General features: G+C 47.0%; 1 protein-coding gene across 2 annotated transcripts in view; it reads left to right on the forward strand.

Moving 5' to 3' along the window:
• Positions 1–16,375, forward strand: part of NALCN (sodium leak channel, non-selective) — a 353,058-nt gene that overhangs the window by 239,798 nt on the left and 96,885 nt on the right. For both annotated transcript variants that reach the window (XM_056109424.1, XM_056109431.1), the window contains one exon: positions 14,300–14,436. In XM_056109424.1, coding sequence (XP_055965399.1) covers positions 14,300–14,436 — 137 coding nt within the window. The remainder of the gene's footprint in view (positions 1–14,299; positions 14,437–16,375) is intronic.

Here is a 16,375-nt window from a genome sequence, read left to right on the forward strand (position 1 = left end):
AACAATGAAGTCTAAGATTAAAAGAAAAATGAAGAACCTGTTTGACTCAGGTTGGAGACAGATCCAGAAGATGCACCTCAATTTTGATGAGTCAAACTTTATTAGGAAATTAAGAGAAATAGTCCCATATAAAGAAAGGAGTGGACACAGCATTTCAAATGCAAAAATGAGTTGACTGCTTGGAAATGTTTTTGTTGAGGCAGTATAAAGCAGTTCTTAGAAGCTCAGCTTCTAGAATCAGAGGGTCGGAGCAATAGACAGCGGGGAGGGCCTTTGCCTTGCACATAGTCAACCCAGGTTCTATCTTCGGCATCCCTGAACACTGCCAGGAGTAATTCCTTTGTGCAGAGCCAGGAGTAAGCCCTGACCATCACGCATGTGACCCCAAAAACAAAACAACAAAAAAGTCCTGGGCAAAATTCAGTGTTTCTGCCTACAGCTACGTGACCTCCGACAGCTTGACTGAGGCTGTTACAGTTCAGCTTCCTCTTTTGTAACTGACTGAAATAATAATATAGACTCTCATATTCCTCCTGAATTCTGTATTGAGGATGCAGAATTGACACTGGGGTCTTTCTCAAGGATGAAATAAAACTTGGTGCATTTGGCATTATTCAACACCTATGTAAGACTTTCAGCAATGAAATATTGTTACTCTGAGGAACCTCCCTTAAGGGGGTGATTTTTGAATGGTGTCAGAGCATGCACCCTGTGAAGAAGCTGGGAGAACAGTGGAGAACAGTAGATACAAAGACGCAGTATGGAATTTAACTGAATGGGAAGGACAGCTGATAGGGAGCACGAAGAGTCAGGCATGAGAGGACACCTGTGAAGCTGTGCTAAGATTTCACACACAAGGAATCATCCTAGAATTACTTTCAGGAGATAGGGGCCAGAAAGATAGTACAGTGGGTAGTGTGCTTGCCTTATATGTGGCCAACCCAGTTCAATCCAAGGTACCACCTAAATGGTCCCTCAAGCCTCACCAGGAGTGATGCCTAACACAAAGCAAAGAGTAAGCCCTGAGCACAGCTGGGTGGGGCCCCAACAATAGAAAAACACAACAGTGCTTTCTTTCTAAGGGGTTCTGAAATGTGTGGGTTAAAGGGAGCAAGAGTATATGAAAGCCCAGTTAGAAGGTGAAAGGAATCGTGGAGCTATAAAGGAGAAGGGGCCAAGTGTCCATCGCCCTTTCATCAACATAGGAACTTTGGTGACTCTGCAAGGAGCAGTCTCAGAGGTAGATGGGAGGGACCTGGGACCCAGGGGAAGGAAGTCACTGCTGATTCAGAACATCAATAGGTTTTATTTATTTAACGTTTTAAAAATTTTATTGAATCACCATGAGATGGGCTGGAGCCATAGCACAGCGGGTAGGGCGTTTGCCTTGCATGCAGCCAACATGGCCGACCCGAGTGTGATTCCTCCGCCCCTCTTGGAGAGCCCGGCAAGCTATTGAGAGTATCGCGCCCACACAGCAGAGCCTGGCAAGCTACCCATCACGTATTTGATATGCCAAACACAGTAACAATTGTCACAATGGAGACGTTACTGGGCCCGCTCAAGCAAATCAATGAACAGCGGGAGGACAGTGACAATGACCACGAGATAGTTACAAGCTTTCATGTTTGGGTTATAATCACACAATGATCAAACACCCATCCCTCCACCAGTGCACATTCTCCACCACCAATATCCCTGGTATACCCCCCTAGTCCCCCCCAACCTTTCCCTGAGCAAAGGGGAGAAGCCAGCTAGAATAGAGAAGGGATCACTAAGAAAATGATGGCGTGAGTATGGGGAACATCAATAGGTTTTAGAGAAGCAAGTATGACTAAGCAGTGGCCAGGGGAGTGTGCGGACTCATCCAAGCAAGTCTGGAAAGGGGCGGAGAATCGGGAGGAGCACTTAAGCAGGAGAAAGGTTGCCTCTACTTCCATTCTTTTTAATCAGAAGTCTGGGCAGGATTAGCTCAGCCAACTGTAAGACGCTGGATAGCGTAGAGAGGAGAGAGGGAGGGCTGGGCACCACCTCTGCCCTCCTGCTTGACCCCTACTCACAGGCTGAGGTCACTTTCCCATAGAGCTGGTAGTTGCTGTGGCTTGGGGGTGGATGTGGTTTTTATAGCACATTTTACCGGAATAATTCAAATTACAGGCAATATGCTATCTCACTTATATAGTTGGCATTTATATAACAGTAAAGATCCTTGATTTTTTTTTACATTTGAGAACCTGAATTTTAAAGTGGTTAATGGATTATAAAACTGAACAAATATACAAATTCATATCTTATTTTTTTCACAGTTTTTCTTAGACTAGGCTATCTCTCATATTTTTTTAATCAAAATAGAGAGGATAAATTATCTGAGAGCACTTTCTCTCTCTCTCTTTCTCTCTCTCCCTTTTATATACATATATATTTCTAAATTCCCTTTTGTGTGGGCTTTATTTTCTTGTAATTTCCTGAATATTCATAACAACAACCAAGCCTCTCGTTTCATGCAGCTTTGATACAGTTCCATCTGAAGTGGAGCAAAAAAAATGCATTTTTATCACGATAAGCATGTTTCTATGACTCAGTAAATTCCCTAATGAAAACAACTATGCCTTGGTTGAGTAACACAGGAGAAATATAAAGTGGAGGTGCTGGGACGTAGAAGAAAAAAATGCACCAAAGCAAATTGTATTCATTGCTAGAGTTTAGGAAATCCACCCCAATAATTGGATATTAGGGCACAATAATGTGAGGAAGACTCAGCCATCCAGCATAATTTGGTACCCAAGGTTTTCACCAGTTTTCTTTTTCTCTGACTGATTCAGCATCTTCTGCTCACCCCTCCACCCCACCCCACACACACACCTTGTTGCACATATTATTTACATTACTGCACAAAGGCAACTTGTGGGAACATGTGAAAAGTCTGTAAGATCCTGTGTTGTAACAAGAGCAAAAAATATATATACTGGTGTGCATTTTAGGGATATCCCAAGATGGTACCAATGCAATGCCCTTTAACTGTGTTCAGTTGGACTTCAAACTGGAAAAACTGGACCACATTGAATTTCTCAGGACCCTAACCCTGCAGCCCCATGCCTGCTCCAGTTGTCTTCAGGGCCTTCCTCTAAAGATGGACAGGTCAAATCTGTAAACATCACATGCCATTGATCAGCTGGTATTCTGAAATGACTGTGAACCTTTCGGCAGACCAGCTGTCATATTTAACTGCAGTTTTATGACCCATGCACAAACTAAGAGACAAGCTCTCTAATTTACACCACAAGTTCAATTTGACCTTGCAAATTCTGTATTTGCTTAATATATTTATGCACATATTTATATAATATAAAATCTAATTATATATTACATTAATTTATAATAGCACAGCGGGTAGGGCATTTGCCTTGCACGCAGCCAACATGGCCGACCCGAGTTCGATTCCTCCGCCCCTCTCAGAGAGCCCGGCAAGCTACCGAGAGTATCTCGCCCGCACAGCAAAGCCTGGCAAGCTCCCAGTGGTGTATTTGATATGCCAAACACAGTAACAACAAGTCTCACGATGGAGACATTACTGGGCCCACTCGAGCAAATCGATGAACAATGGGAGGACTGTGATAGTATATCATACATAATATACTGATATGTATTTATTTAATACATAAAATATTTTGGGCTGGAGCGATAGCACAGTGGGTAGGGCATTTGCCTTGCACACGGATGACCCGGGTTCAATTCCTCCATCCCTCTCAGAGAGCCCGGCAAGCTACGGAGAGTATTCTGCACGCACGGCAGAGCCTGGCAAGCTCCCCAAGGCATATTTGATATGCCAAAAACAGTAACAAGTCTCACAATAGTGGCATTACTGGTACCCGCTCGAGCAAATCTATGGACAATGGGAGGACAGTGCTACAGTGCTATATAAAATATTTTAAAGATGAAAATGAGCAACTTAATCACTTTTTAAAAGAAACATTTCAGCTTGGGGGCCACACCCAGCATAGCTCAGATGTTACTCCCGGTCCTAGTAGTGATATATCAGGGGGTCGAACCCAGGCTGTCTGCCTGCAAGACAAGCGCCTTACCTGCTGTACTATCTCTCTGGTCCCCTAAAAGAAATATTTTGTAAGATTAAAGCATCTCTATCTTACATGCCAATATGTGTCCAATTAACCTTTCCAGTTGGACGCAGAAGAATTATCTCTCCTCTAAAAAATGCTTTCTAGAGTGGGGTGCATAGAGAAATGGAACAGGTGTTAAGACACTTACCTTGCATGAAGCTGAATCCAGTTTCATTCTCCTCCCCCCCCAGCTCAGAACCAGGAGCAGTCCTGAGGCACACCTCAATGCAGTCTTAATGCCACTGCCCCAGATTCTTCATTGGATTCAACTGCCTTGGATGGCGAATTCTTTGACTATCAAGAGTTTATGGTGACATAGGGATAGTAATAAAAGTCACTGTGCTTGGCCTTTACTCCAGATAGTCCATCTGTTTGAACCCAGATTGTAATTCAGTTTGAAAAATCACAAAGGCAAAATGGTGAGGAAAGCTACTCCATGACATAATTACTCTTTAGAAAAAGTCTCAGCTCTGAATTTCTTTATCTCGTTAATTCCTATCCAGAAAACCCAGCAAAAGTCAGCATGAAAAGAAGGCTGGAGAATTTTTCCTTAATTTACTCAAATAGCAAAGAGGAACTTCCTTGCTCCGAATTGAACATAAAATGGACTTTTTTGCATGTCAAAAACTACTCTTCCACTGCATTAACCCACCGACCTATGCACAGATTTCTGAAAGAACATGGACTATATTTTTAAAATAGGAATCTGAGTCTGAATGCTTTTTTTTTAAATTGTTTTCTTCTAGAAAATCACACCCACTATTACCCAAGAAATTTTATTTAACGTAATCCTTCCATTCAGTTATTTGTCACAGCCTTCCGAAAGGAATGGAAACTGAATAAGGTTTGAATATCTTAGCAGAAGAAAGCACAGGCTGAAATATGGGAGAGTTAAGCGCTGAGGCAGAAGGCGGGATGTATCAGCAGAGCAATTATACCCCACTGTCACCAGAAGCACGAGGGAGCTGAAGTTCTCAGCATCCAAAGCGTAATGATATCTCTGCAAGACAGATGCTGAGCCAGAGAATAGCAACTGAGCTTAGATGATTTATATTTTTTGAAGCTCAAGGTTTGAATCCTTTTTACTTTGATTCCAATTTATTTTTTGTGCAAATTTTCCGCCGTGTGCATCTGTTTCCGAGCTATCATCTGATCTCTCTGAGGCAGCCCAGCTTTGGGCTCGGCTAAAGCCACTGCAGACACCCCCCCCCTCCTTTGCACTGTTCTTCTGTGGGGTTTCCAGTGTAAAGAACAAAATCTCAGCATTCTCGGCACTATGTTCTTTCCATTCATGAGTCATGATTTTTGAAATAATTTTTAAAGGAACATGTACCATTACAATTGCTGTCTGCGAAAAGGCTGGCTTTTATGCTGTAGTTTTTCAGTACAGGCAATAGAATCTGTACTGTTTACTCAATCGCATCAAAGTAAAATTAATCTTGGAAGATACACTTCTAATGCGAGAAGGGGAAAAAGCATAACCTCGATAGGAGGTGGAAGATCCTATCACATCCAAGGAACTGTAACAGTAACTGAGTTCAAAGTGCCGTGAAGTTCTTTTTGGTTTTCATTTGTTTGTTTTCATTTTCTCTGTCCCTGAAGTGACTTTTCTTTTCCTTAAGTTGAAAAAAAAAGATTTCTTTCAGAAACTGTTATCTTTCTCATTTCATAGGTATGTAAACCTGAATAAAACTTAATCATAAAAATAATTCTATCCTAATACATGTTAATACATGTTAATAAAATTAACATGGGACAGATAAATCCTACAAGTACCCAATTTAGTAAAAATGAGGAGAGGGAAATTAAAATGATAAAGGAAAATTTGAATAGTCCTATTTAAAAATATACGTGTTTTATCCTGAAAAATAGAATACAGGTTTTATATTAGAAAATATATCATAGAAGATTTTTAAGTGTTTGGGGCTGGAGCGATAGCACAGCAGGTAGGGCATTCGCCTTACAAGCGGCCAACATGGCCAACCCGAGTTCGATTCCTCCGCCCCTCTCGGAGAGCCCAGCAAGCTACCGAGAGTATTCGATATGCCAGACACAGTAACAACAAAGTCTCCAATGGAGACATTACTGGGCCCACTCGAGCAAATCGACGATCAACGGGAGGGCCTTTACCTTTACCTTTACCTTTTAAGTGTCTGCATTGATAAGAAAAAGATTCTAATAAAAATCTCTATAGATGCAACAAAACCAGTAAATAAACAATGAACATTCACTATAAAAGAAACATTAATTTATTATTGAAGAATAAGTACAGACGCACCTGTCCCATGGCTGAAAACTCTGGGGTGCCCTCAGGAGATGGGGAGCCAACTACCCTCCTGCCCAGGCTCCCAAAGCTGTACCCCACCCAAGCCTGGGCCGCACCAAACGCTCAAGTCCACCACTCCTCAAATATTCTCTGCAGAGATGCTGAATTGTGAATAATTTTAGATCCCCCTCATGCCCAGATTGAGAACTCTGGGGTTTTTCCAGGTGGGGACGGGAAATCTCCTCCCACACCCCCTAGTTCCTGAAGGTCCTTCAGCCACACCCAGCTCCTGTCAGTGCAGTGGCCTAGACCATAAGTCCTGAAGTCTCTGGACTATTCAGACACAGCCACAGGACACTTCCCAATTCCTCAGTACTGAAATCCCAGTAGGGGCACACCAAACTAGATGGGAAAGTAACTTCGAAGCCAACTCAACTCAGCAAACAAACACAATAACACAGAAGGCTCAACTAGCAACAACAGCTTTGTAAATCCTCAGACAAGGACCTAAGAAGACTGTGATGAGTTATAACAATTTTCACATACAATTTATTTTTTTACTTGATGGTTTTAATATTGGAGTTTTGTTAGCTAATCAATTTCAACTTTAGAATTGAACCAACATTGTGGTTTTTGTCTACGCTAAGATTTTTTTTTTATTTGCTCTTTGGGTTACACCCAGTGATGCACAGGGGTTACTCCTGGCTTTTCACTCAGGAATTACTCCTGCAGTGTTCGGAGGACCATATGGGATGCTGGGAATCGAACCCGGGTCAGCTGTATGTAAAGCAAATGCCCTATCTGCTGTACTATCGCTCCCGCCCCAAGATAAATTTTTAAAAATTTTAAATACAGATGTAAAGAAAAAAATATATAAATCTCTTAGAAACCTAGAAATAAAACAAAAAAACTATCTTGTAGAGGGCAACTGAAAGAACTAGGAATGAAAGTTTTACTCATCTTTTAGAGAGTCTCATTTGATGCTTCTTGAAAAAGTTATCAAGTCTATGAAAATTCTTTCCTTTCTCCTGGTTGTCTCCCAATTTTCATCCGCCCTGTGCACTTCCCCCTACCCACATCTCTGTTTCTGTCTCTGTCTGTCTCTGTCTGTCTGTCTCTGTCTCTGTTTCTCTCTCTCTCTCTCTCTCTCTCTCTCTCTCTCTCTCTCTCTCTCTCTCTATCCCCACACACACATCATTCTTTTATCTTTGTTTCTTTATCTTGGGCAAGATCATGAATTGGGAAGGAAAAAGTGTTTGAGGTTCTGCTGATTAATAGCAGTGAAGTAAAACTTAAGGGCTTTTGCTCAGCTGCTTTTTTTCATTTCATGCTTGATTTTACTGTATTGTATTAAGTTGGGGGGGTATACATGGAGGAGCTGGCAAGTGGGGCGGGGAACTGCCCCACCTTGGTACATTGAAGACTCTTTCTTCCAGGGGTTGAAACCAGGGCTCCCACAATGCAAAGTTTGCGCTTCATTCCTGTGAGTCCTCCACAAATCTCAGTTGCTGCAGTGATGTATCATGAGGGATGCTGTGAGCAGCCAGAGTCCATGAACCTCAGGGATCTCATTAGAGCCCAGGTTGCAGCCTATTGGACTGAGTCTATCTGTGATATTTGCACAGCCACCGAGACACTGAAGAGCACATCCCAGCATTCTGTGGTCCACGCCTAGATAATAAACCTATGGAAAAGGGTGTTTTTGCTGGACAACACACTGGGCTTTCAATAACTAGCACTATCACTATCATCCTGTTGGTCATCGATTGCCTCGAGCAGGCCCCAGTAACGTCTCCTTCATCCTAGCCCTGAGATTTTAAAAAGTGCCACATTCGAGGCTCTTTCAGGGTCAGGAGAATGAAACCCATCATTGTTACTGGTTTTGGGCATATTGAATACACCACAGGGAGTTTGCCAGACTCTGCCATGTGGGCAGGATACTTTTGGTAGCCTGCCAGGTTCTCCAGAGTAAGACCTAGATAATAAGTTGTCATGAGGCTGCAAATGCGGCCACGCGCTTCCAGGAGCAGGATTTTATAGTCTCTGGGTCTTGACCATTGATGAGATTACACAGCACCAGGGACAGTTGGTGGGTGTAATGCCTACATACTGGAAGATGGGGGATCTGGGTGGAGGAGGCCCCAGTCCCAATCCGAGCAGGCTTGGAGATCTATGCCCTGGGTCCCACACACCTGGGTTCCTCTGTCAGTCCCTTCATGTGTGAGGCTTGTTCAAATGTGTGGAGAGTAGTTTAAAGCATGGCTGTGGCTGGAACCAGAGGTCTTTAGCTGCTGGGACTCTGCTCGGGGTGGGGAGGGAAACTCAACCCACCCTCCTTCGAGGGGTCCAGGTGAGGACAGCCAGGAGCAGAGGAAGGAGACTGCACTGTTCTCTTCCAGGAGCAGTTAAATATGAGTGAGACTAAACTCAGGGAGTATCCACTTGCAGCTAGCTGGGCTTTCAAATCCAGAAATATTGCTTGTCCCAGGGCCGGAGCAATAGTATAGCAGGTAGGGCATTTGCCTTGCATGTGCCCAACCCGGGTTCAATCCCCAGCATCCCATATGGTCCCCCAAGCACTGCCAGGAGTAACTCCTGAGTACAGAACCAGCCAGGAATAACCCCTGAGCATCGCTGGGTATGACCCAAAAAGAAGAAAAACAAAGAAATATTGCTTGTCCCTTCACTCCATTGCCCCCTTCTCTCTCCCAGTTTTACCCCAGGACAAACACTTGGCCGTGAGGAAGCACTGCAGAGGGGGTGACCCATTGGTTTGTTCAGCTTTATAACAATGACTCCTGAACTCGTCACTCCTTTACAGCCCGTTCAGATCCATTCTACATTGGGTTTCTACAGACAGAGTTGCTAAGCGTGTGCTCTTGGGTGTTTTCTGGCTTCCTCCATTCCCCAGGGCTCTGTTGCTCCCTGGGGGAGGGCATGGATGCAGGCTCTAGCACGCAGGAGTGTTGGTATTTCCAGCGGGTGTGCCTTTGGGATGTTGTCATCAGGGAATCCTGCAGCACTGCCGTGGGCCTACCAGTGTGAACTGGGGCGAGTGGGATGGGCACTGGTTTGCTTTGACAGTAACTGCACACCTAGGAGAAAATTTGCCAACACAACAACTGTGTGTGTTGTTCATTTTCCATGGATGCCTCTTCTTTGTTTTTGTTGGGGGGCCACACCCAGTGGTGCTCAGAGGTCACAGCTGGCTCTGCACTCAGGAATCACTCCTGGCAGCCTCAGGGGAACCACATGGGATGCCAGGGATTGAACTGGGTTGGCCGTGTGCAAGGCAGATGCCTTCCCCACTGTGTGATTGCTCTGGCCCCTTCTGTGGATGCATCTTGACTTGAGCCCTCGGCAACTCTCTGCTATTCATAAAGAGGCTCTTCCGTACTTGAAGAAGGGACTTCACGAAGCCCCTGAGTTGAGTGCTGAGCCTACCCTTGTCAGCCCCTCTGCTACTCTACGTGCTCACCCTTTAGCACAAGGACAGGGCCAGGACAGCATTTGTGATCCCAGATACCTCCAGTCACCACCAATGAGTTTCTCCTTTGCACTTTGTAGTTTTACGGTTCAGTGACTGACTACTGGGGGCTTGTCACTCACTCATTCCCTGCCATCATATTTCTCCTTCCTGCAGGCACTGCAAAGGTATAGCCATGATGGAATAGTTTCCTGGGGAGCTTGTTGGCTTTCGGGAACACCAGTCACTCTAAGACAAGGGAGAAGGGGCTGAGCTCCAGTTTAAACCATCAAGGCCAAAATAAATAAATAAAACCAAAAACATGCAGACAAGGTGGTTTTGTTTGGGGGCCACACCCAGGGTTCTCAGGGGCCACTCCTGTGACATTTGAAACTGGGGTTCCAGGCAGTGCTGGCTGTGGAACCCGGAGCTTCTGCGTCCAAGGACCACTCAGATCTTTGAACTGTCTCACCAGGCCATGGTGATGATTTTTAATATCTGTAACCTGTGTGTGGCAAACCTTTTATTCTAGGGTATTGCTGAAACCAAAGTTGCTGTTCCCCTGATGTGTCCCTTTACTTAATTTTCTATCTAAACTTACTCTAGAGGCACTTCCCATCGCCGATGGCTGACGTGAGTCAGGTTAAAGGCTATAGGAGCTGACGTCAATCACTTCCACAAACCCCTGTCTCCACACCAACAGGTTCGTTCTGTTGATGGAGAGACTTGTCATGCATGCCTCCCCTTCAGGATATACTGAAAGCCTTTCTTTAGTTTCTCTGGGAAAGAGTTCCATGCTTGCCAGCAGATTAAGATATTTGTTCAACAAATATCTCTCTCACATACTTTGGGGCATCAGATAGGAAATCCTGAACAAACAAAACCAAAAAACCCAAGCTCCCACAGGATCCCATTCTAGAGTTTCAGTCACAGGAAAGTGAGACCTTGCCCCAAGGCCACATGAGGTGATTTCAAATGATACCACTCTCCTGGTCTTCACACAGTCCCCACACCAGAGACCTCAGAGAGTTAGGTCTCCGCTGAGGTGACCGGGTAAGACAGGGTTGGGTTGTTCGGGCTGGGAAGACAACGGTGGGTGTCTCTAGACGAGGCAGGTGAGAGGGGCAGACAGGGAGACCCCCAGTGAGGCATCAGCAACACGCCCATGAGCCTCCTGGTCGCCTTTACGCTGGGACAACCCAGAGAGGCCCTTCCCCAGAGCCCTGACAGAGGCCTTGGCCCCAAGAACCCGGGGGCTGCCATGCCGGGAGCCTTTTGTCTGCGGTGTGTAAAGCTCAGCTGAGGAATCTCAGACAACCTGAACCACCCTCGGGCCCACACAGGCCCCCTGTGTCATGTCCGGCTGCCCCCGGTGTGGGAGGCCTGTGAGAGGGGGGATGGGTGTGGTCAGAGATGGCTGCTGGGAGGAATCCCTCAGGGCCCAGAGATGGGGGCCACCCACAGAAGCTGACAAGGAGGAGAGAAAGAAGAGGAAGGGGGCGCTCCCCACCAGGGGAACCAACATGGACAAAAGGGCCTGGCCTCCCAGGATGCCTCTGAGGAGCTGAGCGAAGATGTGACAGGGACCTGAGGCAGATTCCAGGAACCGAGGGATCGGCCATGCCCAGGCCTGAGGATTGAGGAGTTTGGTGACAGAGCAGCAGAAGTCTTTGAAAGACAGAAGAGGAAGAGGAAGGAGACAGTGCCTGAGGGAGAGCGGGAGCGGGGTGAGCAGAGATGGGGGGGGGGGGGGGGGCAGGCCAGCCCATGGCTTGGGTGAAGGGACAGAAGGGGCACTCAAGTGCTCAGCAGCGACTCCCTGTTGGCGCATGGACGGCGTGTCCCCTCTGATCTGCATCAGCCCTGCCTCTCTGAAGACCTGTCACACTCCTCCATGGGCTCTCGGGCCTGGCACCCCTCATGGGTCCCGGCGGACTCCCAGCACGTGTCCGCTTGTAGGAAGGGACCATGTCTCCCTGTTGTACGTTATTTTTCCCAGCACGGTCGGGACCCCAGCCCCATGGGCCGTGCCAGTGCACACATGCTTCTCTCTCCTACTCACTGAATCTGGAACTCTCTGGGTGCAGCAGGGAGGCCAATGCTGCCTGTGTTTTCTTCTGGTGTTGTTCTGAGTCCACGGCTTAGTACAGAACCTGGCCAGTGGCTTTGATTTAGAAGCCGCCAATTCACCGTCTCGTTAATGATTCAGCAAACACAGGCTTCACACCTGCTCTCGGCTCTATCTTCCGGGCCTGGCTCTGGCCTGGTCCCGCTGCATTTTCCCCTCGGCCTGACCAAACATACTAACAGCTGTTCCTATTTAGCTCTGTGCTCCTCCAGCCGCTGATGGGTAATTTTCTGCTCCCTGTGTCAATAAGCTACAAAAAAAACCCTCTTTCTGTCCACGCAGCACACCCTGGCCCTCATGGCCTGCGTGGCGTATTCGCTGTTTTGGCTGCATGCGGGGGGGGGGGGGGGGGGGGCCGGATTCTCCATCATTGTCATCATCGAAACCATCACATTCTGAGTGTGCTGAGTGTCCCCCGGGAGAGGGAGGGCAGCAGCCTCCACCGTGCAAGCTTCCTTAGTTGCAGTGACGTCCTGAGTCAGAGAACCCGCAAAACCTTTGCAGGTCAGTGTGGGAAACCCCAGGAGATGGCAGCTGTCGGTGAGACAGAGTTCGAGAGCAAAGAGCAGTGGTCAGAGTAGATGAGGCTGAGCCTCGAGCTCTCGGCTAGAACCAGGACACTGAGTCCTTCTGGGAGACCCCCAGGCCCTGGGACAACCCAGCTAGACATCGGAACTGGAATGTTCTTTGGCCAGTCTGGACACTGAGGAGGGAAGGGTTGTGTCTTCCTTATAGGGCCAGAGAGAAGAGAGGGAACAGTAGATTGGGTGTTTGCCTGGCAAGGGGCCAACTGGGGTTCAATTCCGGCAACTCATACAGTCCCCTGAGCCCTGCCAGGGGTGATTCCGGTGCACCAAGCCAAGAGTCAGCCCTGAGCACCACAGGGGCGAACCCCAAACAAACAAGCACAAGTGAAAAAGCTTGTTCTGTGGCATCTGTTAATCTTTCCACAGACCCAAAACAGACAATAAGAAGCAAAAGAATAGCAGAAGACATGAGACTCCAGAGGCTCTGAGACCTGCCCTTGGGGCCATTCTGGAGCTGCCAGGAGTACTCTGAGGGCATGCATGGGGCATCAGTTGGGAAGCAGGTCAGGAGACTGGGAGGGCCAGAGAGGCACTTCTGTGGTTGTGCAGTGAGGTCAGAAGGGAAGGAAGCCCTGGAGAGAGAAAGGGGGGGGGGGAGCATCGTGGAGGCAGCCTGGCAGGAGGGAAGGGGGCACCCCATACTCTCCAGGGCAGAGTCCTGCCCCCTAGATCCATGTGGAGAATGTCCACTGGGCGGATGAAGGCTATTATTGAAAGTTTCAGGTAGCCTGAAACCTAATTCTCAAAATAGATATTTTAAAAGGAAGAGAAAAAGAAAGAAAAGAGAAAGGAAGGAAGGAAGGAAGGAAGGAAGGAAGGAAGGAAAGAAAGAAAGAAAGAAAGAAAGAGAAAGAAAGAAAGAGGAGGAAGAGGAGGAGGAGGAGGAAGGAAGGAAGGAAGGAAGGAAGGAAGGAAGGAAGGAAGGAAGGAAGGAGTTGAAGGAGGAATGGGAAAGAGAAGAAAATGGAAGGGGAGGGAAGGACAAGGAAGGGATACCACAACAGGTAGGGCTATTGCCTTGCAAGCAGCCAACCTGGGTTCAATCCCCAATGCCTCATTATGGTCCCCAGCCAAGCCAGGAGTGGTTCCTGAGCTCAGAGACAAAAATTAAGCGCTGATCACTACCAAAGGGGAAAAAAGGAAAGAAGGAGGGGAGGAAGGGAAGGGAAGAAAGGGAAGAAGGGAGGGAGGAGAAAGGAGACTCCATCATCTTTCCCAGCGGTATTAGAAAGCAAGTAACTGGACGGTTCCAGGGATCTCTACAAGTTAATAGAAAACTCATTTTGGTACCAAGTGAGCTATTTCGTTTTGAGTTTTTATTTCTGACCTATTAGAATAAATCGCCTGCTTGATTGACGTTTTTAGGACCTTCTTGTGTTTTTTAAAGCTCTTTTGATTTCTAACTCTCTCCCCCACATTTATAAAATAAAGTTTGTCGTTTAATTAAGCTAGCAGTCATAAATAAATCAATAGAAAATCATGCGTGGCATAAAAGTGGCTTCCGCGGTGGATTGAAACAGTTTCTGTTCTTCACTCTGGCGGGTTGGGGCGTTTACCGCAGGGCCCTGCGGGCCGGGGACTGTGCGCCTCGCGGGGCTCTGCTGCCATCTGCTGGCCCAAATGAGAACTACTCCTCGTTTTCTGAACTCAAAACTTGAACCGGTCTCAAGCATGGGATTATAGATTTCTCTCTTTTCTTCTTTCTGTTTTTTTTTTCTTTCTCAATTTATATAGTTAAAGCAAAGCGAAGCAAATGCAGACACCAAAGAGAAACTCCCTTTGCGCCTTCGGATCTTTGAAAAGTTTCCCAACAGACCGCAGATGGTGAAAATCTCCAAGCTTCCCTCGGATTTCACAGTGCCTAAAATCAGGTATGGATGTCTTCCTTCCCTTCCCTCCCTCTGGCGCCCCAGGAAGGACGCCCCGGGAATCAGGGAGCCTCCCCTCCTTCCCCCCTTCGTCCACACTCGCGTGGGCCTGGCTTTCCTCTCTAGGACTGACCTCTGAGATGCCCACTGTCCCTCTCTCCAGGGTTTGGGTTTCCCAGGAAACTGGCCGTGCTGGCCCGTTTTGGGGCAGGTTGACACCAGCCTTTAATTCTAGGTCTTAGTCTGGGGGTCATTGCCTGCAGTGCCACGGGCTGTCCTCAGCTCGGTGCCAGATGATCTCTGCCCAGCTCCCAGCAGGGTACAGGGAGCCATGAGGTAGGGGCATGCCCCCCTGACCTCAGCCAGCCGGGCTGTCTCTCTCGGGCCCCTCAGTCTTAATTGTAAGGGTGCAGTTGTCTCTAGTGCCCTTTTATTTTTAGTAAAAGCTGCAGCCCACTGGCCAGGTTCCTGTGCCCTGCCAGGGTACAACAAAATTCATCTTGCCCTTTAAAAAGGAAAAATTTTAAAGATGGCTATTCCTACCCATGCTAATTTGATTTTCCACCACCTCTGCCCTCTGCCTGTACAATTGCATAGAAGATGCCTTAAAGCACTTATTTTTTTAAATTAATTAAAGGAGGTTTTTCCAGCTATAACTCAAAATTGCAAATTGCATCAGAATCATGAAATAGGATTTTTTTCTGCTTAATTTTGAAAACAATTTTATGGGAGGTTATAAAAGTATGGGACTGGAGGCATTGCCATAATATTTAAAATGCAAATGGAAAAGCAAATGGTAAATACACTTGCTTTTTAAATTAAAAAAGCAAACACTGGGGTTCAGGAGCAATAGTGCCATGGATTTGGTCTTCTATACGGCTGACCCAGATTTGATCCTCACCACCCAAGGTTGTCTCTGCAAGTCCCAGAACTGATCCCAGAACACAGAACCAGGAGTTAACCTCAGGTACTGCTGGGTGTGGCCCCCAGACAAAAAAAGAATAACAAATCAAGTAAAAAATAATAAAAGTCAAATAGGGCTGGAGCGATAGCACAGCAGGTAAGGTGTTTGCCTTGCACACGACTGACCTGGTCAGCCCAGGTTCGATTCCTCTGCCCCTCTCGGAGAGCCCGGTAAGCTACCGAGAGTATCTCGCCTGCACGGCAAAGCTTGGCAAGCTCCCCGTGACATATTCGATATGCCAAACACAGTAACAAGAAGTCTCACAATGGAGACATTACTGGGCCTGCTCTAGCAAATCGATGAACAACGGGAGGACACTGCAGGGCTACAGTGCAAGTAAAAAGCCAATGCTTAAAATATGAAGTCACTGTATCACTGTCATCCCATTGTTCATCGTTTTCCTCGAGCAGGCACCAGTAACGTCTCCATTCGTCCCAGCCCTGAGATTTTAGCAAGTGCCACATTGGAGGCTCCTTCAGGGTCAGGGGAATGAGACCCATCATTGTTACTGGGTTTTGGCATATTGAATATGCCACGGGGAGCTTGTCAGACTCTGCCGTGCAGGTAGGATACACTCGGTAGTCTGTCGGGTTCTCCAAGAGTGAGAACTAGAGAATAAGAGGTTGCGCGGCCACGAACGCGGCTGCATGCTTCCGGGAGCTGGGTTTTATAGTCCCTGGGTCTTGGCTGTTGGTGGGATAACGCAGCGCCAGGGGCAATTGGTGGGTGTAACGCCTAGGTACTGGAAGATGGGGGATCTGGGTGGAGGAGGCCCAGTCCTGATCCGAGCAGGCTTGGAGACCTCAGCCCCGGGTCCAGCACGCCTGGGTTCCTCTGCTAGTTACTTCATGCGTGAGGCTCATCCTAAGTAAATTAGTAAATTTAAGATCAGTGGTTATTTGAAAAACTGCTGTTTAAATTCTTAGCAGGCCTGGCAGTTGTTTTTGTTTAAGGTGAACTAGTTTTTGATGAACTAAG

This window comes from Sorex fumeus, unplaced genomic scaffold, assembly GCF_029834395.1.
Source record: "Sorex fumeus unplaced genomic scaffold, SorFum_2.1 ptg000008l, whole genome shotgun sequence".
Lineage (NCBI taxonomy): Eukaryota > Metazoa > Chordata > Mammalia > Eulipotyphla > Soricidae > Sorex > Sorex fumeus.